The sequence below is a fragment of the Amblyraja radiata genome, chromosome 15, assembly GCF_010909765.2.
Source record: "Amblyraja radiata isolate CabotCenter1 chromosome 15, sAmbRad1.1.pri, whole genome shotgun sequence".
NCBI lineage: Eukaryota > Metazoa > Chordata > Chondrichthyes > Rajiformes > Rajidae > Amblyraja > Amblyraja radiata.
Window position 1 is genome coordinate 32,054,896 of NC_045970.1, and position 27,383 is coordinate 32,082,278.

Here is a 27,383-nt window from a genome sequence, read left to right on the forward strand (position 1 = left end):
CCACCTCAGAATCTTAATTCAATGTTTTGTTATAGGCAAGTGGATCCAGCGGTTATATACAACTGCAAAACCTGTCGAACCAGAAGCCCACATTGACCAAACTGAGAAGTAAAACCAAGTAACAGAGCATTTATAACAAGTCAAGAATTGTTACATTTTATACTTGCCCCCTTTCCTGCAGATTTTCAAACTGACTGTACTTCTTGGAACTTGAACACCAGGTCCAGTAACAATGAACATTTTATGTGCTACTTTGTATGCTTGAGCCAGAAAGTAGATGGTGGGTATGAGAAACAGTACTTTGAACCACTGAAAATAAGTTTTGTATTTTTGTAACGGAATACATTTAATACTGAACTCAATTAAAAAAAAATGTAATTTCCATTTCTTCCCAAGTATCTGCTCCCTCTACTGGTAGCCCAAATGCCTACAGTTAAGTTACTTTGAAGTAAACAAATTAGTTTCTCTTGCCCTGCAATTTCATCAGTTAACACAGCTGAAGTTTGTGAAGAGCTTATGACTAATGGAGAAAAATATTAATCTTTTCAATTTTATGAGTTTCTGCTATACTTAAGAAACTGGATTTGAACTAGAACACTTAATAGGCAACATAATTTCCAAGTGTTTAAAATAAAATCTTTCAAGTGCTATAATTGGCCCATTTAATATGCAACAATCTGCCAACCACTTATGGTAACTCTTACTACCAGTAGAGTTCAGCATTTAGTTTATGCTGCTTATATTAAAGGATTACCCAAGGCAATGGATGGGTTGGGTATTTTGCAGCATGAGGAAAAAAGTGATGGCTTTATGTACCATAGCTGCATGTGCAAACAACAAAACTGGCAGAGTTCAAATGAACAGAATGCACATCTTCAAGAAATCATACATCAATTGGATGGCAGACAGCAAGCTAGTCGCAGAAATCAAATTGAGGTCTATTTATTTCCACCCAACTCAAATGTTATTTAGTGATTTTGAAACTTGATTATTTTGGTTTTCAAACACAAGCTTTCAATCTTGTGTAGAAAGGAACTGCAGATGCTGAAGATAGACACAAGTGCTGGAGTAACTCAGCGGGTCAAGCAGCATCTCGGGAGGAGAAGGGATAGGTGATGTATTTTTTTTTGGTGGAAAGGTTGCTACTATTGATTTGAGAAATAACATTTTAACCACTTATCGCAGCTACCAAGTCAGCCTCAGTGGTTGATTACAAAAGGCTGGCACCTGCAGTTTACAGCACCAAACGCAGAGGAATCAATGTTTAATACATTTTGACCCACAATATTTAAGACTATTCAAATGAATAAAAAACAGGCACTAATCATTGAAGTTATTTTATTTGACCTTTTCCCTGAAACTGACTTACCAGTGTAATGATATGCAACACAATTACTAGAAAGACAAATCTGATGAGGAAAACCTTTATTCGAAAGATGGGAAGAAAAACTAAATCCGATTCAATTTAATCATCCAAATGAAAAAAAAAAAAGCAAACCTGACCAAAAATTCTCCAAACTGCAAGGTTTGTGCCAATTTAAAAATATGTTCACACAATCCACAGTATGATGACAACAAACATACTGGCAACACAGGTACCAAATAGTTGTATTATTAAAAGCCTTAATCACATCTACATCATACAGCAAGGCTATTTTATCCAAATCAGTTGATAAAATTTGGAGATACAGGTTTGGTGTGTATTTTCCTTTTGCATTACAGCTGCACTGGATGCTAATGGTGTTCATTTACCATCAGTGTTGCCAAGTGACAGGCTGATAGTAGAGGGAAGGCATTTTCCTTTCATGTTACAGCTGCACTAGATGCTAATTGTATTCCCTTACACTCATTATTGCCTACTAACAGGCTGACGTAGTAAAGGAAATGCTTTGACATGCAACAGGTGGTTAACTTTGCAGGCTTCTATTATTTTAGTTGCATGATCGGCTTGTATCAAGTTTGTTGTACTAAAATAGGTACATGCGTACAGTTTAACAAATGTCAATTTTGTTAGCTTCAAAAAGATTAAGAGTTTGCCATAAAGTTACTATAATTCAGATTCAGCATGTGGGTCTTGGTAAATAGGGCATGAATGTACTTTTAGCGACGCACAGTAGTCCAGCCATCATCATCAATTTCAGTTTTGATACGAGGTGCCTCTTTATCCTTGTCATTTTGCCAGGCTGAGCTTTCTTGGTCACTGTCCATTGCTGGTGGACCTTTCACAGGTGTATCCATTACCTCTTTCTCATTCTGGCTTTCAGCTTTTTGTTCACCAGCACGTCGCCACACACCTAGTGAAAAAATACATAAGGAACTGTCGTCAACTGAGAAACGAACAATTAAAGAATGGAATTATTGTAATTTAAAGTTTGATATGCATTAGGAGGTAGCTACTTCAAAATCTCCTTAAAGAACCAACTGACCATCTACCTTCAAACTGTTATGGGGATTCTCCATTCATATGCACTAGAATCAAATGCCTATTTGGTTCATTACATTTGAATGTCCCAAACTTTGGTATCTAGAAACCTCCAACTATAGCAAGCACTAGATATTTTTTTAAGTGGTGGGGATTACGAGGATAAAAATGTATGAAAAGCCACAAGATGAAAACAAGAGGGAGAATAATTACACCCTATCACGCAATCATAAGGAATTAAAAAAAAATGATTGCTGGACCAATTGCTTGTATGTTACTTTTCTAATTTCAACTCCAAACCAGATTTGCCTAACAATATGGCAATAGATAATGTTTGGGACAAAGACCCATCATTTATTTATTTGCTTCTGTACTCCACAATTTGAGATTTGTAATAGAAAAAATATCACGTGGTTAAAGTGCACATTATCAGATTTTAATAAAGGCCATTTTTATACATTTTGGTTTCACCATGTAGAAATTACAGCTATGTTTATACATTGTACATTGAAAATAGGTGCAGGAGGAGGCCATTCGGCCCTTCGAGCCAGCACCGCCATTCATTGTGATCATGGCTGATCATCCCCTATCAATAATCCGTGCCTGCCTTCTCCCCATATCCCTTGACTCCACTAGCCACTAGAGCTCTATCTAACTCTCTCTTAAATCCATCCATTGACTTGGCCTCCACTGCCCTCTGTGGCAGGGAATTCCATAAATTCACAACTCTGGGTGAAAAAGTTTTTTCTCACCTCAGTCTTAAATGACCTCCCCTTTATTCTAAGACTGTGGCCCCTGCTTCTGGACTCACCCAACATTTGGAACATTTTTCCTGCATCTAGCTTGTCCAGTCCTTTTATAATTTTATATGTTTCTATAAGATACCCCCTCTTCCTTCTAAACTCCAGTGAATACAAGCCTAGTCTTTTCAATCTTTCCTCATATGACAGTCCCGCCATCCCAGGGATCAATCTCGTGAACCTACGCTGCACTGCTTCAATCACAAGGATGTCCTTCCTCAAATTAGGAGACCAAAACTGTACACAATACTCCAGATGTGGTCTCACCAGAGCCCTATACAACTGCAGAAGAACCTCTTTACTCTTATACTGAAATCCTCTTGTTATGAAGGCCAACATTCCATTAGCTTTCTTCACTGCCTGCTGTACCTGCACACCAAAGTGGCCGGTGTACAAGGACACCCAGGTCTCGCTGTACCTCCCCCTTACCTAACCTAACCCCATTGAGATAATAATCTGCCCCCTTGTTTTTGCCGCCAAAGTGGATAACCTCACATTTATCTATATTATACTGCATCTGCCACGCATCTGCCCACTCACTCAACCTGTCCAGGTCACCCTGCAACCTCCTAACATCCTCTTCACAGTTCACACTGCCACCCAGCTTTGTGTCATCCGCAAACTTGCTAGTGTTGCTCCCAATTCCCTCTTCCAAATCATTAATATATATGGTAAACAGTTGCGGCCCCAACACCGAGCCTTGCGGCACTCCACTCGCCACTGCCTGATATTCTGAAAAGGACCCGTTCACTCCTACTCTTTGCTTCCGGTCTGCCAACCAATTTTCTATCCATGTCAACACCCTACCCCCAATACCATGTGCTCTAAGAAGGCCCAAGAACTGCAAGATGCAAACCACTGGTAGCAGCAAAAATAGGATGGCCGAGTTACAGTTCGCCAAGAAGTACTTAAAAAAGGTCTGGAAAAAAGGTCTTGTGGACAGATGAGCCAAAGATTAACTTATATCAGAGTGATGGCAAGAGCAAAGCATGGAGGAGAGAAGGAACTGCCCAAGTTCCAAAGCATACCACCTCATCTGTGAAACAGTGGTGGGGGTGTTATGGCCTGGACATGTACAGCTGATGAAGGCACTGGGTCACTTATCTTCATTGATGATACAACTACTGATGGTAGTAGCATAATGAATTAGGATGTGTATAGCTCAGCGTGCTAGTTCCCGACGGGGCTGTGGACCTAACGAACCGGTCACTGCATCGTGCTGATAGAACAAAGGACTCCAGTAAGAGCAAGGGCGGTGGGCTCTGTATCTATATCAACAATGACTGGTGCACCAACCACACTGCAGTAGAGAGCTACTGTTCCCCAGACCTGGAATACCTACTGCTTAAATGTACGCCGTTTTACCTGTCTCGGGAGTTTACTGTGGTTATCATCATGGCCATTTACATCCCACCACAGGCTAATGCTAACCTAGCGCTAGCACAGCTGCACTCGGCCATCAGTAAGCAGCAGGATGCTCACCCCGACGGTGCCTTAGTTGTTGCAGGGGACTTTAATCAGGTCGACCTACCAGCTGCACTCCGCAAATCCCACCATCATGTGCAGTGCCCTACCAGGGGCTCAAACACGCTGGATAAAGTGTACACCAACATCAAGGACGCATACAGAGCTCTCCCCTGCCCATCCCTGGGACAATCCGATCACCTCACTGTTTCTACTGCCTGCATACAAACCCCTCATCCGCAAGACCAAACCTGCAATAAAGACAGTCAAAATATGGCCCGAGGACGCCACTCTACAACTCCAGGACTGCTTTGATCGCACCGACTGGGACCTGTTTGCACAACAGGATACCAGTGGTACAGAGGTAAACTTGGATGAGTACACATCCACTGTGCTCTCCTACATCAACTGCTGTGTGGAGGCTTTCACAGTGGACAAGCAAATAAAGATGTTCCCAAACCGGAAACCCTGGATGAACAAGGAGGTTCAGGATCTGCTAAGGGCACGCAACAATGCCTTTAAATACAGGGACACTTCTGCCTACAGTACTGCCAGGTCAAACCTGAACAAAGGTATAAAAAAGGCCAAAGACATCCACAGGCAAAGGGTGGAAGACCACTTCAATACCGCGGACACCAGAAGCATGTGGCAGGGTGCCAGGGACATCACCGACTAAAAGAGCAGCCCCGCCTGCCCCCACAGTGATATCACACTGGCCAACGAGTTAAACACTTTCTTTGCCCGCTTCGAAACTGGCAACACCACCAGGAGAGGAATAACCCCGACCATGGCGGAGGGACAGGCCTTAACACTGAGCACTCAGGAGGTACAGTGCGCTCTGCGTAGGATCAATCCATGCAAGGCTGCAGGCCCGGATGGAGTCCAAGGAAGGGTACTAAAGGACTGTGCTGTACAGCTGGCTGAGGTATTCACGAGGATCTTTAACCCGTCTCTATCGCTGGCAACGGTCTCCAAGTGCCTGAAGACAGCTACCATAGTGCCGGTGCCGAAAAAGTCTAAAGTCACCAACCTGAATAACTACTGCCCGGTTGCCCTAACTCCAATACCAATGAAGTGTTTTGAAACGCTGGTCCTCTCCCACATCAAATCCAGCATCCCTGCCTCACTGGACTCTCATCAATTTGCATACAAGGCAAATATATCCACAGAGGATGCCATCTCTCTGGCTCTTCACACTGTCCTGACTCATCTGGAAAGACAGGGCACGTACGTGAGGATGCTCTTCATAGACTATAGCTCTGCCTTCAACACGGTCATCCCCACCAAGCTCCACCAGCTAGGCCTCAGCTCGCCGATATGCGACTGGATCCTGAATTTTCTGACAGAGCGACCGCAGGCAGTGAGACTGGGCCCGCACCTGTCCTCCACTATCACCCTGAGCACCGGCACACCACAGGACTGTGTACTGAGCCCCATGCTCTACTCCCTCTTCACACACGACTGTGTTCCTGCATTTGACACCAACACCATCGTCAAGTTTGCAGACGACACAACGGTGATCGGGCTGATCACCAACGTTGATGAAACAAACTACAGAGCAGAGGTGCGGAACCTGGCGGACTGGTGCTCACGTAACAACTTGTCCCTAATAACCTCCAAGACAAAGGAGCTGATTATCGACTTCAGGAGGACACATAATGGGGAATACGCCCCAATCTCCATCTACGGGGACAGTGTGGAGAGAGTGTCCAGCTTTAGGTTTCTGGGCACTCGCATTTCAGAGGACCTCACATGGTCCACCAACACCGCTGCGCTGGTCAAGAAGGCACAGCAACGACTGTTCTTCCCGAGAACATTGAAAAAGACTGGTCTGCCCCAACAGCTGCTGACGACCTTCTACCGTTGCACCACAGAGAACATACTAACGTATGGCATCTCTGTGTGGTATCTCAGCTGCACGGAGAGGAGAGCTCTTCAGTGCGTCGTCCACAGAACGCAGAAGATTATTGGGACACAGCTACCAGCCTTGGAGGGCATCTACCACACACGGTGCCGCAGGAAGGCCGTCAGCATCCATAAAGACTCCACACACCCTTGTAATGGACTGTTCGAACTCCTACCTTCCGGCAAAAGTTACAAGGCCTTCTACGCCCACATCTCCAGAATCAGGAACAGCTTCATTCCCAGAGCTATAGCTGCTCTGAACCAACCCTGCTGAGTCCCCCCCACCCCCAAGGACTGTCTCCCTCGGATGGTCACGTCGCACAGACACATTTGCACTTTTGACTGTTTTACTGTTCTTTTTATAAACCATGTTCTCGGGGTATCTAAATCGAAATTTTATTAGTTGTTTAAGATGACATCGGATGGAAGCTGCATACCAAATCTCGTTGCACTTATGTGCAATGACAATAAAAGATATTATTATTATTATTATTGACACATCCTATCTGCTCAAGTTCAAACAAATGGCTCAAAACTCATTGGCTGGCGGTTCATTCTACAGTAAGACAATGATTCCAAACATACTACTAAAGCAACAAAGGAGTTTTTCAAAGCTAAAAAATGGTCAATTCTTGAGTGGCCAAGTCAATCACCCGATCTGAACCCAATTGAGCATGCCGTTTATATTCTGAAGAGAAAACTGAAGGTGACTAGCCCCCAAAACAAGCATAAGCTAAAGTTGGTTGCAATACAGGCCTGGCAGAGCATCACCAGAGAATCCACCCTGGTGGCGTCCATGAATCGCTGACTTCAAGCAGTTATTGCATGCAAAGGATATGCAACAAAATACTAAACATGACTACTTTCATTTATATGACATTGCTGTGTCCCAAACATTATGCTATGACGAGGAAACACTTTTTCTCACAGAGAGTGGTGAGTCTGTGGAATTCTCTGGCTCAGAAGGCGGTGGAGGCAGGTTCTCTGGATGCTTTCAAGAGAGAGCTAGATAGGGCTCTTAAAAATAGCGGAGTCAGGGGATATGAGAATGCTATGAGAATGCAGGGTGACTTGGACAGGTTGGGGGAGTGGGCAGATGCATGGCAGATGAAGTTTAATGCGGATAAATGTGAGGTTATCCACTTTGGTAGCAAAAACAGGAAGGCAGATTACTATCTAAATGGCGTCAAGTTGAGAAAAGGGCAAGATCTGGGGATCCTTGTACATCAGTCTATGAAAGTAAGAATGCAGGTACAGCAGGCAGTGAAGAAGGCAAATGGCATGTTGGCATTTATAACAAGAGGAATCGAATATAGGAGCAAAGAGGTCCTTCTGTAGTTGTACAGAGCCCTAGTGAGACCACACCTGGAGTATTGTGTGCAGTTTTGGTCTAGAGTTTAGAAGGATGAGACGAGATCTCATTGAAACACATAAGATTGTTAAGGGCTTGGACACACTAGAGGCAGGAAACATGTTCCCAATGTTCGGAGAGTCCAGAACCAGGGGCCACAGTTTAAGAATAAGAGTAAGCCATTTAGAACAGAGATGAGGAAACACTTTTTCTCACAGTGGTGAGTCTGTGCAATTCCCTGCCTCAGAGGGCGGTGGAGGCAGGTTCTCTGGATGCTTTCAAGAGAGAGCTAGATAGGGCTTTAAAAATAGCGGAGTCAGGGGATACGGGGAGAAGGCAGGAACGGGATACTGATTGGGGATGATCAGCCATGATCACATTGAATGGCGGTGCTGGCTCGAAGGGCCAAATGGCCTACAGCTGCACCTATTGTCTATTATGGTGCCCTGAAATCAGGCACATGCCGTGAGTAATTACTCAAGGTGGGCAGTCAGTCAGATTGTTCTCTCCGTAAAAATAAAAATAAAAAATAAAAATAAGTAACAATTCAATTTGCCCAAGGCTTCTAAATCTCCTTCATTTTTTAATTACTGAATGGGTGGGGGATGGAGGATGAAGGCAGGTGGAGAGATGGTGGGAAAAACGGGAGCACACCGGGGCGTTGAATCGGTTGTCATCTTATTGAACGACAATATTAATTCAAGGGACCAATTGGAGGGAGAGTTCCTTTCACAGCGTGTGGAGAGTCTGTGGCAGGGGTTAAAGATGCGGGGAGGGCAGGAGTGTTGAGAAGGAGGGGGTTGGAGAACATGTCAGTAACTCACTCACTCACCCCTGCCGCAGAGCTCCGGGCACGGACAGCATAACTGGCCGCCATATCCGGGGAAGGAAGCAGCTCGGGTGACTGCGAGCGGCCTCGGGAACGGACAGCAGACCCGGCTGCCACTTCAGCGCCTTCTGCCGGCCCGCTCACCTCTGGCAGTGCTCTCCGTCTGAACACCTCTCACCTGCCGCTCGCCGGCTTCGCTCATGTCAGCCGCTTCCCGCAAATCCTCAAATTCCGACAGCAGAGTAACCTCAATTGGTCCCTTGAGCGCGCTGTCGGGATTTAAGGATTTGCGGGAAGTGGCGGACATGAGTGAGGCCGGCGAGCGGCAGGAGAGAGGTTTTCGGACGGAGAGCTGCCAGAGGTGAGCGGGGACCGGCAGAAGGGACTGTCGGTCCCGGCGGCCACCCGAGCTAATTAATTCCCCGGCCACAATGCGGTGGCTCCGTGCCCGGAGCGTCGCAAGCGGGTTACTGGCCCCATTCCCCTCCTTCACAACGCTCCTGCCCTCCCCGCAACTTTACCCCAGGCCAGGCTCCCCAAACACTGTGAAAGAAGCTCGCCCCCCACCCCGGGAAATACGGTATTTAAAAACATAAAGCACGAAGAAATGTACTTACCACATTATCGGTACACAAACTCCATTCTTCTCTTTGTTTCCTATGATACTCTTAAAATAATGACAATCCATATTTGAAAAACCCGCCAAGAAACTTGCGCTGCTCATGCGCAGTAGGCTGCTGCGCATGCTCAGTACTGCAAAGGCAGAATTTCAGCTGCCTTCAGCCTCGCTTGTCATTGACGGCTTCAAGCAGCGCTGACGGCACGTGGGCTGCACAGACCTTCGCGTGTTACAAGTGCTGCGGATGAAAGGCACGGAGAATTATGCCTACCTAAGAGATCGATCTCTTAGATAGGCATAATTTTCCCATGCCGTTACTATTTATATTTAATAATTACCATTTCATAATTTTGGTCAGGGTAAGCAGTGCCTACCTTGCCTACCCTGACGGCACGTGCCTGCCTGAAATGGGGGGACTATGTATAAACACTGGTGTAACTTCTACATGGTGAAACCAGAATGTTTAAAATGACCTTTATTAAAATCTGACAATGTGTACTTTAACCACATGTGATTTTTTTCTATTACAAATTTCAAATTGTGGACTAGAGGCAAATAAATACATGATGGGTCTTTGTCCCAAACATTATGGAGGGCACTGTACTTGGGTGGCACAGTGGTAGAGTTGCTGCCTTATGGCACCAGAGACTAGGGTTAGATCCTGACTACGAGTGCTTCTGTATGAGGTTGGTATGTTCTCCCTTTGACCGCCTAGGTTTTCTCCAGGTGCAATTTACAATTGTAAATTGTCCCTAGTGTGTAGGATAGTGCTAATGTACAGGGTATTGCAGGTCGGCACGGACTTGGTGGGTCGAAGGGCCTGTATCAATAATGTCTAACATGCTTCAAAGAGCTAAATAGTACCATCCATATTGCACCTCAGTTAGCAACTGAGATTTTCCACATACTTTAAAAGATGCGAACCAATGCTAAAAAATGCTTTCAAGGAACTGGCTAGCTTTGCTTAATTCTAGGAATGTAGGATAAAATATGTAGATTAAATTCATTACATAATTACATTACGCTACATTAAGTAATATTATTCTGCTCCTTTACCGTCTTCTCGATCAGTCTTAACAGGTGGAGCACGCCGTTCTGGCTCAATCTTACGATCCCTTACTTCTCGGCGATCACGGAGGTCTCTACGATCTCGGTCACCATCCGGTAGCTGAGACGCTTCTCTCCAGGCACTACTCTCTTCGGTACCACCCCGTCTCCATGGGGCTTCATCCTTGTCTCTGAATAGCAAACCCATTTGTTAATGATGTTCAAGAACATTTACTTAAACCATTATGGTACAGTGCAGTTTGTTGCCCTTGCATATGTAATTCCATACATCTGTTCCTGGACGAGTGTTTGCTCTCCATTTTGTTTCTATTCAAAGAAATAGGTAACAGTCTCAGGTAAATGAATTATTTTTCTGCATGCAAATAGAGGTTAATAATTGAAATGATGTTTACTAGTTTGCAACATCTTGCTAGCATGGCGGTACGGGTGCGAAAATAGCTAATGATCAATTCTGTAAATGTAATCCCAATCGGACAGTAAAATAATTAACAAGTGCAAATGCAAATAAATGAATTTAGTTTCCTCTGCACCACAAGTTTACGCTATGTGTCAAGCCATTTAGATATTTCACCCTTTATCGATATAATATCTTGCCTATGCATAATTAAGTAACCTTGGGTGGGTCAGTAACAATGTTATAATTAGCTTTGACACAAAATGCTGCAGTAACTCAGTGGGACAGGCAGCATCTCTGGAGAAGGGGAATGGGTGACGTTTTGGGTTGAGACCGTTCTTCAAACTGATTTTGGCTTTGTACCTAGAGTACCTAGCAGCAGCCATGTCAGCAGGTCGTCAGTTTTTCAACTTAAAAATTTTTTTTTTAGTGTTTTAAAAGTCTGTATTTAATGTTTCTTTGTGTGTCTTGTGTGGGGGGGTAAGGGGGAAACCGCTTTGGTCGCCTCCTCCATGGAGGGGCGACTTTTTCCAGGTCGCCTCCCCCGTGGCCTAACATCAAGGACCGACGCGGCCTTTCCCGGAGACGCGCCCGGGGCTTCAGCGTGGACTCTAGGCGTGGAGTGGGTGAGCCCTCGCTGGAGGGGAGCGCTCCGTTTCGCTGGCCCGAGGCAGCCGGCAGCCTGAAGTCGCGGCCTGAAGTCGTGGTCTGCAGAGCTCCAGCTGGTGCGGCGTCTACAGCCCGGGATCTCACGTTGGGGACCCGGGGGAAGAAGAAGCCATCACTGCCGGCCCGCGGCTGACTTCTACCGCGGGTCCGGCATGGACTTACCATCACCCCTGGAGGGGAGCTTCGACCGCCGGTCCTGCAGTCTACGGTGCTTCTGGCTGCGGCGGGGACTTTAAATCTTGACCGCCGGCCTGCGGCCTACAACAACTTAAAGCCGCGGTCTCCGGTGAGGAAGAGCCGATCCTGGACTGACTCTGGACTCTGGTCCTGACCACGGGGGGGAAATGGAGGAGGACTGGCCAAATTTTGTGCCTTCCACCACAGTGATGAATGCTGTGGTGGATGTTTGTGTTACAGTTTTATTGTGGTTATGTGTTCTTTATTATTGTATCGCTGCAGACAACCCAAATTTCTACCAGCCTGGCTGTGTGGCAATAAATTATATCTAATCTAATCTAATCTAAAACAGCATTGACAAAAGTCAGTTGCATTGCCTGGTTGCTACCTAAATGGAAGCATACCTATGTTGGTGCTGGTTAAGTTCAGGACTAGGCTTTTTGCCTACACAATATCTACTCGTTGTTGTCAAGGGTCACAGTTCATGTGTAAATAATAGCCATTTAGCTACAGTGCCAGAGGATGTTCATCTGCATTCAAATTATGGGAAATCAAAACAGAACTGATGAAGAAAAAAAATACTAGGACAAAAATGGTTAAATGTACTGTCCAGATCCATTTTTCACCCAGATCTTAAGATCTGAAATGGAAATAGAGATGTATTGCAACACAATTGGGATATTTAACTGTTCAAAAGGGAACTGCAGATGCTGGAATATCGAAGGTACACAAAATTGCTGGGGAAACTCAGCGGGTGCAGCAGCATCTATGGAGCGAAGGAAATAGGCGACGTTTCGGGCCGAAACCCTTCTTCAGACTGGGATATTTAACTGTCTGGCAAAGGTACACCTGGACAATTATTTAATGAAAAACACCAAATTAAATCAATACTCGATACTTGAATGAAACTAATTAGTAGAACTGCAATTAGCAGAATTAGCCAGGAAGACAAAGTATGTTATTAATCCTCAAGCTACAAACCTAACTGCAGTTCGTCGATCTTGATCCCGATCATGGTCACGCTCTCTATCCTGGTTATCTTCTGAAGACCTAATTTCTCTGGGTGGGGCCCAACTTTCTTCACGTGCTTTTTCTCTCTCTCTCCATCCACCACCTTGGATTCAAAGAAAAAATTATACTCGTTTCTTTATGGTATTACTTTTTTGCTTAATGATGAAAAATTGCCCCAAAAAATTGTGCATATCATAATTTGTCTTAATTAAGCAACGCTGGTGTGTACATTAGAGGTTTTATAGCTCTACATTTTAATTATACCAATATTTATGTTGTCTCTGTTGAAGAATTTCATGATGCATAGAGACAGGCCGCCGATACAAAACAAGGGACGGACAATAATCTGGACCTACCAGCAGCACCTAAATCAAGAGAAAAACATTCTAGCCATACAATTTCTCTCACTAAACTTCAATGTCCACAACTCAAATAAGTTCAGATGTAGCAATATTTACTGATGATCACAAAATACAGTTACAGTTGCAATTCCTTGAGTATGAACCAGTCTATGCCACGTGCAAAATTTAGTGATTCTTTATGAAGAACTGGCCAATAACCGGCAATGAACCACCTCCTCCTCCTAATATTATCACGATTACCCTACCAACCTGGGGATCACGATTACCAACAATGTAACTGGATCTGCAGAACCTGTGGCTAAGAAAGAACAGAAAATTGGTCGTCTGCAATGAGTCACTCATCTCCTCACTCCTTCACTAAAGACTTTCCACCTTCTGTAAGGTGCAAGGGCGGCACAGTGACGCAGTGGTAGAGCCGGTGTCACAGAGCACCAGACATTTTGGTTCAATCTTGACCTCGAGTAATGTTTATGGGACGTTTGCATACACTCACACATGGGCTTCCTCATGGTTCTCCAGTTTCATCCCCCCCGGGCATCGCAAAAACCTGTGGGTTTATAGGGTAATTGGCATCTGTAAAATTTCCCCCCCAGTGTATAGGAAGTGGATGAGAAATTGGGAGAACAGAACGGGATTGAAGCAGGGACGTGTGGTCAGGGGAGGCAGAGCCTCACCTGTCATACTCCCAATGAAAATAGCTGTTAAGTCAAGAAAAATAATAATAAAATAAAATAAATAAAGATTTTCCCACTGATCTGTTATAAATGTCATTTCTATACGAATCCAATCATTTTTTATAGTCAAAATCGCTAAATTTGCACAGCTCTGCTGCAAATTCAGGGAGAGATGACAGGTGAGGCAGCGGCGAGCTGAGCCTCCCCTCTGATTGCGTAACCCCTCAGAAACTGTACGGAGCGCGGGCAATAAGCGTGTGCCTGTTACTATCTCTCTGTATGTCACCAATGTAATGTGTGTAAACCCCTTCATTCCATGTCCTCACCTTCCATAGTCCAGGTAACTTATTTCACATAAATATATTACATTTAGGCTCGCTGGTCTCTTCATAAAACTGCAATGAAAAAGCAGCAGGGGAGGCAGCTATCCCATTTGCCTCACTGAGGGGGCGTGTCTTGAGCCCAATGGAGGGAGAGCGAGCGTCAATTACGTAGGCTCACGTAATTGACGCTGCCTCGCTCTCCCTCCACGTTCAGTAGCTTCAGCAGCAGCGGCGCAGCAATGGGTTCCACTGCGGGCGGTGCTGACTGGTAGGTTGATTAGTAGTGGCCGATTCGGAGGCTCTGGGCCGCTGAGAGCTCCCAATTGGGAGACATGATGGTTGCAATAAACTGCAAATTATGCTGCAGCTACAAGGTTCGTGCCCGGTTGTGGCGCAGTCGATACAAGGAAAGATAATCATCTCTATCTTCTCGTAGAGATACTAAGAAATGCAAATCCTTTACTGTCGCTGGTCAACATCCTGTAAGTCCCTATCTCATAGCAGGGATCCTGCAGCAATTCAAAGTAGATACTTTTTTTCAAGGAGAGACATTAAATTTTAATTAACATCCTCACCCTATGAGAAAATTAAAATAAACCACAACTGTCTCAGTAGAACCAAATCGAAAGCTAAAAAAACAACCTGTAGCAGGTTTCTCAATTGGTCTCCATGGGCCAGGTCTTGAATCATCTGCTCGCCGAGGGCCCCTGTCATCATCACGGCGAGGTGGTCTGTCATCATCTCTCCAAGATCCCCTGTCGTCATCACCTCTTCTAAACAGATTACTCCGATCATCATCTCCTCTCTTGAACAGTGGATCCCTATCATCATCTCGTCGGACCCGATCCTCCCCTCGCCTGACTGCAGGCCGCTCTTCATCAAAGCCCCGGCCTTCTCCTCTGCGCCACTCTCTAGAGGAGGAAATTTGAACATGGGACAAACTGTTAGAAGACTTCATAATTATACCCTTCTGTAAGTTTCAAGATGTGAACCGCAGCATACAAAAAGATTTCAAAACGAGCAATACTGAGAATGAGAGTAGAGACCTTTCAGAGGGGAAAGGATTTGTGAAATAGTGAGATTGAAACGTTAAGGAATGTGCTGAAATGCAGAATACACCAAATGGCACAATTCTGAAGTGCAAAATAGGGAAGTGATGGTTCAGATATATAATCTTTGAAGGTAGCATCACATTTATGAAACTTAACATGAATAGAAGCAGGTACACAAAATTGCTGGGGAAACTCAGCGGGTGCAGCAGCATCTATGGAGCGAAGGAAATAGGCGACGTTTCGGGCCGAAACCCTTCTTCAGACTGATGGGGGGGTGGGAGAAAGAAGGAAAAGGGGAGGAGCCCGAGGGCGGGCGGATGGGAGGGTGGGAGGATTAAGGAAGCTAGAGGGTTAAGGAAGGGGAGGAGACAGCAGGTGAAAAAGCTACTTTCTTAACTACTAAACCAGGTTCGCTTCTTAATAAACAGACACCACACAAACTGTTTGGTAGACCAGTTCACAACTTTACTTATTATCGGCCGATGGAAGGGAGGGAGAACTCCAGTCAAGTGACCATTACAGACACTTGACCGTCCTCCGTCCACCACACTGAACAACAGAATTACATTGCCTTAAATAGGGTTTTTTTGTCCCCTTAGCACATTTCACAGACATTAGTCATGGTCAGAGGTACAGGAAAAGGTTTCCACAGAATGCATCACATCAAAGGCCTTTTGTTTACATAGTACAAGATAACATTGGCCATTTGGTTTACGACATTTTATCTTCAGAGATCACCCTAGCTCTTTCGCTGCTTCCTCTCTGTCATTTGGTCCTTCATAAACATAGGCCATTTGGTTTATGGCATCTTACTTCAAAGATGTGACTAGCTGTTTCTTTCTCTGTCACTTCCTCACTTGGGAGACTATGTTATAGGATTTATTATCCCACACACCCGCAACCTGAGGCAAGCCTAATTTGAGACTAAATATAAGCTGTAAGCTAGCCCAGAAGCCAATTTAATATCTTCTTATATTTTAACTAAAATTCAGCTTCATCACAGGGGCTAGCAAAATTGGGAGAATTCAATGTTAATGCCATAAGGACGCAAGGTCCCCAGACGGAATATGAGGTGCTGTTCCTCCAATTTCCGCTGTTGCTCACTCTGGCAATGGAGGAGACCCAGGACAGAGAGGTCGGATTGGGAATGGGAGGGGGAGTTGAAGTGCTGAGCCACCGGGAGTTCAGGTAGGTTTTTGCGGACTGAGCGGAGGTGTTCGGCGAAACGATCGCCCAACCTACGCTTGGTCTCCCCGATGTAAATCAGCTGACATCTAGAGCAGCGGATGCAGTAGATGAGGTTGGAGGAGATACAGGTGAACCTTTGTCGCACCTGGAACGACTGCTTGGGTCCTTGAATGGAGTCGAGGGGGGAGGTGTGCGAAACCAAGGAAGTTTTGGCAAACCTTCAGAAATCACTAATTGAACCTCATCCAAGGTAAAGTATCCAATATACAGCATCCAATGATGGATACACACTTTAGGATGTTAGATGTTAAAAGGGCTTAGAGAACAGGGTACCAAGGATGGAAAATTCAGTTACATGAAAATAAGAGAAGCCAAAATTCTTAAAATCAAGGTTAAGGAAAATGTTTGATGAGGTTTGTTAATAGAATAGACAGGTAGAGAGACAAGTGTAGAGAGATCTTGGTGTACTGGTTTATTTGGCACAGTGGTTAATGCTGCTGCCAGTTTTTGGACCTGGGTTCAATACTGAATCTAGGTGTTGTTTTTGAGGTGTTTGTACATTCTTTATGATCACATGCGCTTACCCAAGGTCATAGAGCGTGGAAATAGGCCCTTCTGCCCAAGCCGAACAACATGCCCCATCTACACTAGTGCCTGTGTTTTGCCTATATCCCTTTAAACCTCTCTTATCTGTGTACCTGTCCAAATGTTTAGTAAACGTTATGCTAGTACCTGCCTCGTGTTTGTACTTCTTCCCACATACCCATGAAATACTGTTTGATAGGTTAAAAGGTGGCTACTGTAAACTTCCAGATAGTAGAGGGTAGCTGACGAATCCAGGGTTGGGGGAGGAGGGGAGCTACAGAAGCAGCCTTGACAATATTGTACATGACTTTGGCAGGATTCTCAAGAGTATCTGTATTCCTACTGTTTACCTAGGATACATTAGTCGTAGCGTTAGCGCAAAGTAGATTAATTGGATTGATTAAGATTACAAGAAGAATGCCCACCAAGAAGGCACAAAGTAAGATGAGTATATACTCATTGATTGGAAGAATGAGGTAATCTTGTTTAAATGTCAAGATTCTTGAGGGATAGATATGGTGACACTGATTGGCTAGTCCTCCCAGGTGCAAAATGGGCAAGAGCAGTAGGACAAGAGACTGGCCAGTTCAAACTGAAGAGAAGGTCGTAAATTTCCCGAATTCTTTATCGTGGAGAACTACAAAAGTTCTATACTCAAGGCTGAGATTAGTAGATTGCTGCACTTCACAGGAAACAAATGGAATAAACAAAATGCTGGAAATAATCCACACGTCAGTGAAAACTGCAGAGAAACCGAGCTGAAGGGTCATTGCCAAAAACATCTAATTGTTTCCCTCCCCACAGATCCTACTTGACCAGCTGAATACCCCCAGCGTTGCTTTTATTGCATATTTTCAGCACCTGCAGTTTTTGCAGTTTAATAAAGAGGATATGGAGGAGAGTTATAAAAGTGTATGTGATTTATGACCAGTTTCAAGGAATCCCTATACCCTTCCGTTGTCTGTAACATAATAATGAATTCAATTGGTAAAAGAACAGTTATTTGAAAATTAACTGAATTCCAGCAAACTATAATTGCAATGCCCCAAAAAGCTACAAGGGACATTTAAGAGTTACACTAAAAAAGTAATGCGCAATACTTATAGATAAACTTGCCCTTTCAAAGAAGCGAAGGATAAGTTTAAGACCTGATACAGGATTTAATGGTAAGTTGGAAGGCCTCATTCAATGCTATACAATTTGATAACTTGGTTACAACAACTACATACGCATCAGTTCCACCACGTCTCCATTCACTGTCTCTTTCTATAACACGGGAATCCCTCCATCCATCTCGTTCATTATCTCGGTCACTCCAGCGATTCGTATCCTGATGAGAATGCAAGCATACTGTTAAAATTAAAGAATTACAATTCCCATTCAAAATGGAAATGTTTTCTTCAAAATCCACAAATTTCACTTCTGACAATTCTACAATAGAATTCCATTGCACACAAATGATTAGTTAAAAACAAAATAGTATTCCATCAACTTTAATTGAAAAATGTGGGTTAATGCACAAAACCCAAGCCGATTTAAAAACTAAAGCAATAAATCCTAACTGCTGGAAAACAATACTATAGGGTTAAGAATTTGCAGAGACACCTTTCTAATTAGCACAAACAATTCTTCAAAATGTCAGATCAAATAGCAACCTTAATTGACCTCACACAAAATATCCCAACACAATGACAGTCAAAGCAATGTGACCCAACTCCCCTCAATAAACTAGCTATAAAAGCCGACTGGATCAAAGACAATGCCCTGGAAATCGTGGATGCATTGGTGATAAATTTCCAATGTTCTACAGCCTGGATCCTTTCCTGTGGACTGGAGGGTAGCTAATGTAACCTCACTTTTTAAGAAAGGAGGGGGAGAGAAAAAAGACAGCCTGACATCAGTTGTGGGGAAGATGCTCGAGTCGATTATTAAAGATGTAATAGCAGCGCATTTGGAAAGCAGTTACAGGATCGGTCAAAGTCAGCATGGATTTATGAGGGGGAATCATGAATCTTCTGGAATTTTTTGAGGATGTAACAAGTAGAATGGATAAGGGAGTGTCAGTGGATGGGGTGTATCTGGACTTTCAAAAAGCCTTTGACAAGGTCCCACACAAGAGATTATTGTACAAAATTAGAGCACATGGTATTGGGGGTAGGGTATTGACATGGATTGAGAACTGGTTGACAGACTGGAAGCAAAGAGTAGGAATTAACAGGTCCTTTTCAGAATGGCAGGCAGCGACTAGTGGGGTGCCGCAAGGCTCGGTGCTGGGACCCGTTTACAATATATACTAGACCAAGTGCAGACCCGTTGGGTCTGTTCCCCCAACGTGCGGTTGTGGGGGGGGGGGGGCAGCGTCACGCATGCAGCGTCACACACTAACTATCCCCCCCCCCGCACTCACGCTAATTACCCCCCTTGATATTATATTAATATTATTAATTTGCTCCTTTTACCCCATAACCACCCTATCTACTGACGCATAGCCCCCAACTTGCAGTCACATCTAGAGAGGGAGTGGGGGGGGGGGGGGCGGGAGGGGGTAGAGAGTGAGGGCAGAGAGAGAAGGGGCAGAGACAGTGAGAGAGACAGAGGCAAGAGGGATAGGGGGGTGGAGAGGATAAGAGGGAGGGTGGGTGAGGGGGAAAAGGTGGGAGAGGAGGGGAGGAGAGAGAGAGGGTGAGAGTGAGCGGGTGCGGTGAGGGGGAGAGGTGGGGAGCAGCGAGGGGGAGGGTGGGTGGAGGGAAGAGGGTAGGGGGAGTGGAGGGGAGGGGGTTTAGGGGAGGGAGGGGATGGAGGGGAGAGAGAGGGGGTGAGAGAGAATGTGTGCTGAGAGGGGGGGTGAGATGAGGGGAGGGGGAGAGATGGGGAGCAGGGGGAGGGAGGGTGGAGGGTAGGGGTGTGTGGAGGGGAGGGGGGTTTAGGGGAGGGGCGGTGGGGGAGGGGAGAAAAAAGAGGGGAGAGAGAGAGAGGGGGGGAGAGAGGAGGAGGGGGGGGAGGAGAGGGAGGGGGAGGAGAGGAGGGAGGGGGGGGGGAAGAGGAGGGAGGGGGGGAGAGGTAGGGAGGGGGAGAGGAGAGAGGAGAGGGAGGGAGAGAAGAGAGGAGGAGGGGGGAGAGAGAGGAGGGGGGGGAGAGAGGGGGGGGGGGAGAGAGGAGGGGGGGGGAGAGAGGAGGGGGGGGAGAGAGGAGGGGGGGGAGAGAGGAGGGGGGGGAGAGAGGAGGGGGGGGAGAGAGGAGGGGGGAGAGGAGGGGGAGAGAGGAGGGGGGAGAGAGGAGGGGGGGGAGAGGAGGGGGGGGAGAGGAGGGGGGAGAGAGGAGGGGGGGAGAGAGGAGGGGGGGAGAGAGGAGAGGGGTGGAGAGAGGAGAGGGGGGGAGAGGAGAGGGGGGGAGAGGAGAGGGGGGGGAGGAGAGGGGGGAGAGGAGAGGGGGGGAGAGGAGAGGGGGGGAGAGGAGAAGGGGAAGAGGAGGCGGGGGAGAGGAGGAGAGGAGAGGGGGGAGAGGAGAGAGGAGAGGGGGGAGAGAGGAGAGGGGGGAGAGAGGAGAGGGGGGAGAGAGGAGAGAGGAGAGGGGGGGGATAGAGGAGAGGGGGGGGGGGGGGGATAGAGGAGAGGGGGGGAGAGAGGAGAGGGGGGGAGAGGAGAGGAGGGGAGAGAGAGAGAGAGAGAGTGCCTTTTTAATTCAACCCAAACAACCATTTGCAGGCAGTGCTTTTTTACTTCAAACTAACCATATTTTCATTTTCAAACCAAATTAAGGGTACTCACAGTGCTATAGACATTTTTTCAGTGTCATTCAGAGCTCAGAGTGACAGAGACTAATTGACAGAGCTCCAGCTTGCAGAGACTAATTGAGGCACAACAGCAGAGAGAATGGGGAATTTTGTAAAAACATTAATATCTCTGTCATTTTTCATCGACAGGAAAAATCCTCGGCACACATACGGCGGAGTGGGGCTCAAGGTGGCCAAAATGACGGCCGTAGGTGGCGGCGTTCTCTCGGAAATCGCAGCACAGATAGCCAAAACCGGTCAAGAACAGACTTTTAGTAATATAGATTAACGCTTTAAATGAGTGAATTAAATGTGACATCTCCAAGTTTGCGGATGACACAAGGCAGGGTGGCAGTGTGAGTTGCGAGGAGGATGCTATAAGGCTGCAGGGTGACTTAGATAGGTTGGGTGAGTGGGCAGTATAATGTGAATAAATGTGAGGCCATCCACTTTGGTGGTAAGTACAGGAAGGTAGATTATTATCTGAATGGTGTCAAGTTGGGAAAAGGGGAAGTACAATGAGACCTGGGTGTGTTTGTACATCAGTCACTGAAAGTAAGCATTCAGGTAGAGCAGGCAGTGAAGAAAGCAAATGGCATGTTGGCCTTCATGGCGAGAGGATTTGAGTGTAGGAGCAAGGAGGTCCTACCGCAGTTGTACAGGGTCCCGGTGAGACCACACCTGGAGTATTGTGTGCAGTTTTGGTCTCCTAATTTGAGGAAGGTCATTCTTGCCATTGAGGGAGTGCAGCATAGGTTAGAAAATAGGTGCAGGAGGAGGCCATTCGGCCCTTCGAGCCAGCACCGCCATTCATTGTGATCATGGCTGATCGTCCCCAATCAATAACCCAGAGAAACATAGAAATAGGTTCACCAGGCTAATTCCTGGGATGGCGGGACTGACATATGATGAAAGAATGGATCGACTGGGCTTATAGTCACTGGAATTTAGAAGGGTGAGAGGATATCTTATAGAAACATATAAAATTCTTAAGGGATTGGGCAGGCTAGATACAGGTAAAATGGTCCCGATGTGAATCTGTGGAATTCTCTGCTACAGATGGCAGTGGAGGCCAATTCACTGGATGTTTTCAAGAGAGTTCTTAGGGCTAACGGAATCAAGGGCTAGGGGGAGAAAGCAGGACCGGGGTACTGATTTTGAATGATCAGCCATGGTCATATTGTCTGAAGAAGGGTCTCGACCCGAAACGTCATCCATTCCTTCTATCCAGAGATGCTGCCTGTCCCACTGAGTTACTCCAACTTTGTGTCAATCTTCAGTTTAAACCAGCATCTGCCGTTCCCTTTTACACGTGATCATATTGAATGGTGGTTCTGGCTCAAAGGGCCGAATGGCCTACTCCTGCACTTATTTTCTATGTTTCTATTGTTAAGTCAGAGAAATCTCAGCAAGTGAACTATGATTGACAACACATACAGTTACGTATTTGATTTCATTAAAACGGGTAATTCCATTTGGGCCGAAGAAGGGCCCCAACCCGAAATGTCACCTATGCATCTTATTCAGAGATGCTGCCTGACCCGCTGAGCTACTCCTGCACTTTTGTCTTTTTTAAACAATTAGTGGTACCTGTTCTTAATATCTGAAAGGCGAGAGGATAAATGCAAATAAGAATGAACAACTACTACCTTTCTGCGCATTTGATCGTCATTAACTTTCCTTTCTTCTTCTTTACGACGTTCTCGTTCTTCAATTTCCAACTCTCTCTGGCGTCGTTTCTTTTCAATTTCTTCCAATTTTCGTAGCTTTTCCTGGTATTCGCGCTCTTCAGCTTCCCGTTTCTCACGCTCAGTGCGCTCCTTCTCTTCCCGTTCTGCATCAAGAAAAACCAAATTAGAATCCACACTTTGTAACAATTTGCATGGTTTGAGTTTGACTTAAGAACATTATACATGCATATTAAAACCTTTCGTAATCTTTTCCTCCTCTTGTCTCACAGCTTCCTCCTCTTTTTCTATATAGTAAACCTTGCGTCTTTCCTCTTTACGTTCTCGTTTGCGTTCATCCAAACGCATGTGCCGTTCTTCATCGAGCTTGTCTTGGAAATTCTTCAGTTTTTCCTTTTCTCAGAAAAAGCAGAAAATAAGGGAAGAATTGCAAGGGCAGGTCACATAGCAGTGATTAGAACAATTCATTGCTACAATAAGTTTTATGTGGACGAATTGTAATCCAACACAAATTTAAAAAAACAAATTTCTAACAAGAAATTGCAATATTTAAAAAAAACTGCAGACCTCATACACTGTGCGCCTTGAAGCCATAAGCCTTTCAAGGAACAATTCTTGATCAGTCATCATTCTCGACATTCGATTTTTGTGTTCCAACGCCATTTCACGCTCCACTTTCATATTGGTAATCTGGAAATAAAACAATCTTCAACTATATGCAAATGCAATTTAGCCACTTACAGCTTAATATACTCAAATTACAACATCAAGAATAAACAGTCTTCAAAACAAAGCAAGGAGGAAGGGAAGTAATAAAAGTAGTGTTTACAAATTATATCACCTACCCTTTCTTCCTCTTGAAGTTCCCACAACTCCATATCTTTTATTCGCTGTTCCTCAAAAGATTGTTTTAGCAAAGGTATTTCTTCTAATCGTTTAGCTCGTTCGTAAAAATCAATCTGTGCAACAAAAAAAAGTGCATTCCAAGCTGATCTTTGATTTAAGAACACACAATATTCAAAATAAATTAATTAAAAATCTTATATTTAAAATAAAGTAGCCCGGTGTACATTATTTTCACACATTTAAAACAACCACATTTTTGTTAAAACACTGCTATGTTTCTAATCTTGAATTTGCAGATCTTGAATTTGCCCCTTCCAATGGTTGACAATAACTGGGAATACATGCCCATGGCTACATGTAGCTTTCAGCCTTTCACACGGAGTATTGGAGGTTCATTCAATTCATTAAAAGCAGCATCTGGTAGAAATCAGATAATTGGGCAGTGGGGTCAAGGAAAGAGCGTTCACATCGCGGCCCTGTTTCCACCAATCTTTCCACCATCACGCACAAGAAGCGCAAGACCGACACCATTGTGCAGATGCCCAGAAGTGTGTTCAGCTCTGGCTGAACAACTTCTAATCTTGTGTGTGGATTCGATAAGAAGAAGATTGGGCAGCAGGGTGGCGCAACAGTAGAGTTGCTGCCTTACAGCACCAGAGACCTGGGTTTGATCCCGACTACAGGGGCTGTCTGTGTGGAGTTTGTACATTCTCCCCGTGACCACGTGGGTTTCGCCCGGGTGCTCCGGTTTCCCACCACACTCCAAAGATGTACAGGTACGTAGGTTAATTGGCTTCGGTAAAAATTGTAAATTGTCCCTAGTGTGTAGGATTGCTGGTTGGCGTGGACTCAGTGGGCTGAAGGGCCTCAAACTAAAATTCAAACAAATATCATAATTTTCCTTTATCACAGTGGCTCATTCATTATGCAATCTGCCTGCTCACCTTCTTTTCCTGATTTTTCAGACGTTCTTGAAGTTCCTTCTTTTCTTTCTCCAGCTGTTCAACCTGCTTGGCCATTATGAAATCTGGATCCAACTCTTCAAGGTCCTGTAAAGTAATAAGGGATTAGATATCATGCAGAAAACAGATATAAATGTGGCTTCATAAATAGCCACCAACATCTACTATAAACCCACTGATTCCCATGGCTATCTGGACTACACTTCTTCCCACCTTGCTTCCTGTAAGGACTCCAGCCCCTACTCCCAATTCCTCCGTCTACGCCGCATCTGCATCCAGGATGAGGTGTTCCACACCAGGGCATCGGAGAGGTCCTCATTCTTCAGGGAACGGGGGTTCCCCTCTTCTACTATAGATGAGGAGGAACAGGGCCTCATCTATAACCCGTAACTCTGCTCTCACTCCCCATCCCGCCAGTCGTAACAAGGGCAGAGTCCCCATTGTCCTCACCTTCCACCCTACCAGGCGTCACATACAACAATTAATCTTCCTACATTTTCGCCACCTCCAACGGGATCCCACCACTGGCCACATCTTCCCATCTCTTCCCCTTTCGGCTTTCTGCAGAGACCGCTCCCTCCATAACTCCCTGGTCAATTCGTCCCTCCCAACCCAAACCACCCCCTCCCTGGTACTTTCCCTTGCAATTGCAGGTAATGCTACACTTGTCGCTTCACCTCCCCTTTTGACTCCATTCAAGGACCCAAGTAGTGTTTCCAGGTGCGACAGATGTTCACCTGCACCTCCTCCAACCTCATCTATTGCATCCGCTGCTCTAGGTGTCAGCTGCTCTACATCGGTGAGACCAAGCGTAGACTTGGCGATCGCTTCGTCCAACACCTCCGCTCGGTTCGCAATAACCAACTTGATCTCCCGGTGGCTCAGCACTTCAACTCCCCCTCCCATTCCAAATCCGACCTTTCTGTCCTGGGCCTCCTCCATGGCCAGTGAGGCCCACATTAAATTGGAGGAGCAGCACCTCATATTTCGTTTGGGTAGTTTACACCCCAGCGGTATGAACATTGACTTCTCCAATTTCAGGTAATCCCTGTTTTATCCTTCTTTTCCCTCCCCTTCCCAGCTCTCCCACAGCCCACTTTCTCCGCATCTTCCTTTCTTCTTCCCGCCCCCCCACCCTCACATCAATCTGAAGAAGGGTCTCGACCGGAAACGTCGCCTATTTCCTTTGCTCCATAGATGCTGCCTCACCCGCTGAATGTCTCCAGAATTTCTGTCCACCTAAAATTTTATACAATCACCAAATTCTAAATGTCCAAAATAGAGTAGTGGAGAAAGTTCCAAAATAACATGAATAAATAAATAGCTACTGATCAGAGTTGGGCCACTGCATTAAAAGGTTATGTCTGAAAAATACAAATTAGTTTAAAATCCTCAACCTGGAAGGGAGGAAATTTTCAGTTAACATCAGGGTATTATGCCTTTAGGAATAAACTTTGTTAACGACAATTCTGACTTAAAATATCATTGAACAGTATCAGTTAAAGCCGAAAGTACTTAATAAATTGTACAGTCCTACCAACAATTTCCCAGCACCCTTGATTTCAGAGCCTTGGGGTAATAATCGTTTTGCCGGACCAGAGGTCACGGCCTTGGGGGGCCGAGATATTCACCCACAAACTCAGCTTCGCTGTCGGCTATGGGAACAGACCTGCCGACTCAGGCTAGGTCAGAGTTCCAGAGTCCTGGCAGCAGGCAGGAAATTCAACTCACCGATCGGCAAGGAGGTCCAAATGAGGTAAAAATCAGCCACCTCAGCCAGACAAGGTGTCACATTTTCAGGGTGATTTCAAGTGCACTCTCCTAATTTTGCCCAAGTTAAAAGGAGATGCCGAATCATCAATTGCAGAATAATCGGAAGTGGGCCTTAATATATTTTAGAATATCCTAAATCCGCCTAAGGCATTATAAATGGAATTCTTTAAAGGTTTTGAGTGTGGCTAGTGTATTCCCACATGAGATGCAGGTCACTAAGAAAATCAGATTGGTAAAATTACCACTGAGTTAAAGTTATGAGAACATAGAACTGACTCCCACAAATAGCTGAAGCTATAATAAGGAGACACATAGCAGCTAGACAGCACATAAGGTAGAAGGGAAGAGGGTTGACACAAAATACTGGAGTAACTCAGCGGTCAGTCATCATCTCTGGAAAAAAGGAATAGTTGACATTTTGGGCCCAGGCCCTGCTTCAGATTGCAGTGACTGAAGGTTCTGACTCGAAACGTCACCTATTCCATTTCTCCAGAGATCAACAGATGCTACCCGACACGCTGAGTTACTCCCAGCATTTTATGTCTATCTTTCGTACAAATCAGCATCTGCACTTCCTTCCACACAAGGGTAGAGGGTTGTTATATAGATGAGCGAGGATAAATGCGAGGGAGCATAAATGCCATCAAATGCCGTCAAATGGTCTGCTTTCACACAGCGATCTGCACAAAATATTTGCACGTTCTCCCTGCGACTGTGGTTTTCTCCGGGTACTCCAGTTTCTTCCCACATCCCAAAGATGTGTCAGTTTGTAGGTTAATTGGCCTTTGTAAATTGCCTCTAGTATGCGGGGAGTGGTTGTGAAAGTGGGATAACAGAATTAGTGCGAACAGGTGATCTATGGTCAGTGTGGACTCAGTAAGCCGACAGGGCCCGTTTCCATGTCATCGCTCTAAACTACACTCCAAACTAAAATTGCAAGCACATAAATAATTTAGAGATGGATATATGTAGAGCAACATCTTACCTCAATGTCAATATCTTTAAATGCCTTAGCGCCCAGTTCAGTTTTTTTAATCTGCTCCAGCCGTTCCCGCACATGCCTCCGCTTGATGTTTTCATGCTCTTGCATGAGACGCTCTTTCTCTCTCTCCTGTGCTTCCTGACGCAAACGTTCCTCTTCAGCTTTGCGGACTTTCTGAAGCTCTGCCTCTCGCAGTTCCATTTCTTCTTTCTCCCGCTGAACATTCAGGCTTTCCAAGCGCTCCTTTCGCTCTTCAATAGTCTGCCGACGGGCAAGGATACGCTGATGTTCCTTCCTGGCATTCTTCAAATAAGCACTGACAGCCTGTTGGTGCTGTTCTTCCTTTTCACTCTAAAGAAGGAAACATGGGGAGCGGTATGAATGCAAGCAGTTTATCCACATTTATAACTCCCAGATATTTAACGTGTACAAGTTAGAGGGTTCATTAAAGACAAAACCAGAGTCTC

The 27,383-nt window shown here is 45.3% G+C and overlaps 1 protein-coding gene across 1 annotated transcript in view; it reads right to left on the bottom strand.

Annotated features, from left to right (window-relative positions):
• Positions 1 to 1,408: 1,408 nt before the first annotated feature.
• eif3a (eukaryotic translation initiation factor 3 subunit A) overlaps positions 1,409 to 27,383 on the bottom strand; it is a 58,958-nt gene continuing 32,983 nt past the window's right edge. Inside the window, exons 12-22 of the mRNA XM_033033972.1 lie at positions 26,920 to 27,267; positions 24,144 to 24,248; positions 23,199 to 23,312; positions 22,921 to 23,043; positions 22,593 to 22,746; positions 22,315 to 22,499; positions 18,123 to 18,223; positions 14,711 to 14,979; positions 12,680 to 12,812; positions 10,447 to 10,628; positions 1,409 to 2,294 (exon numbers count right to left, since the gene is read on the bottom strand). Coding sequence (XP_032889863.1) covers positions 2,101 to 2,294; positions 10,447 to 10,628; positions 12,680 to 12,812; positions 14,711 to 14,979; positions 18,123 to 18,223; positions 22,315 to 22,499; positions 22,593 to 22,746; positions 22,921 to 23,043; positions 23,199 to 23,312; positions 24,144 to 24,248; positions 26,920 to 27,267 — 1,908 coding nt within the window. The 3' untranslated portion in view covers positions 1,409 to 2,100. The remainder of the gene's footprint in view (positions 2,295 to 10,446; positions 10,629 to 12,679; positions 12,813 to 14,710; positions 14,980 to 18,122; positions 18,224 to 22,314; positions 22,500 to 22,592; positions 22,747 to 22,920; positions 23,044 to 23,198; positions 23,313 to 24,143; positions 24,249 to 26,919; positions 27,268 to 27,383) is intronic.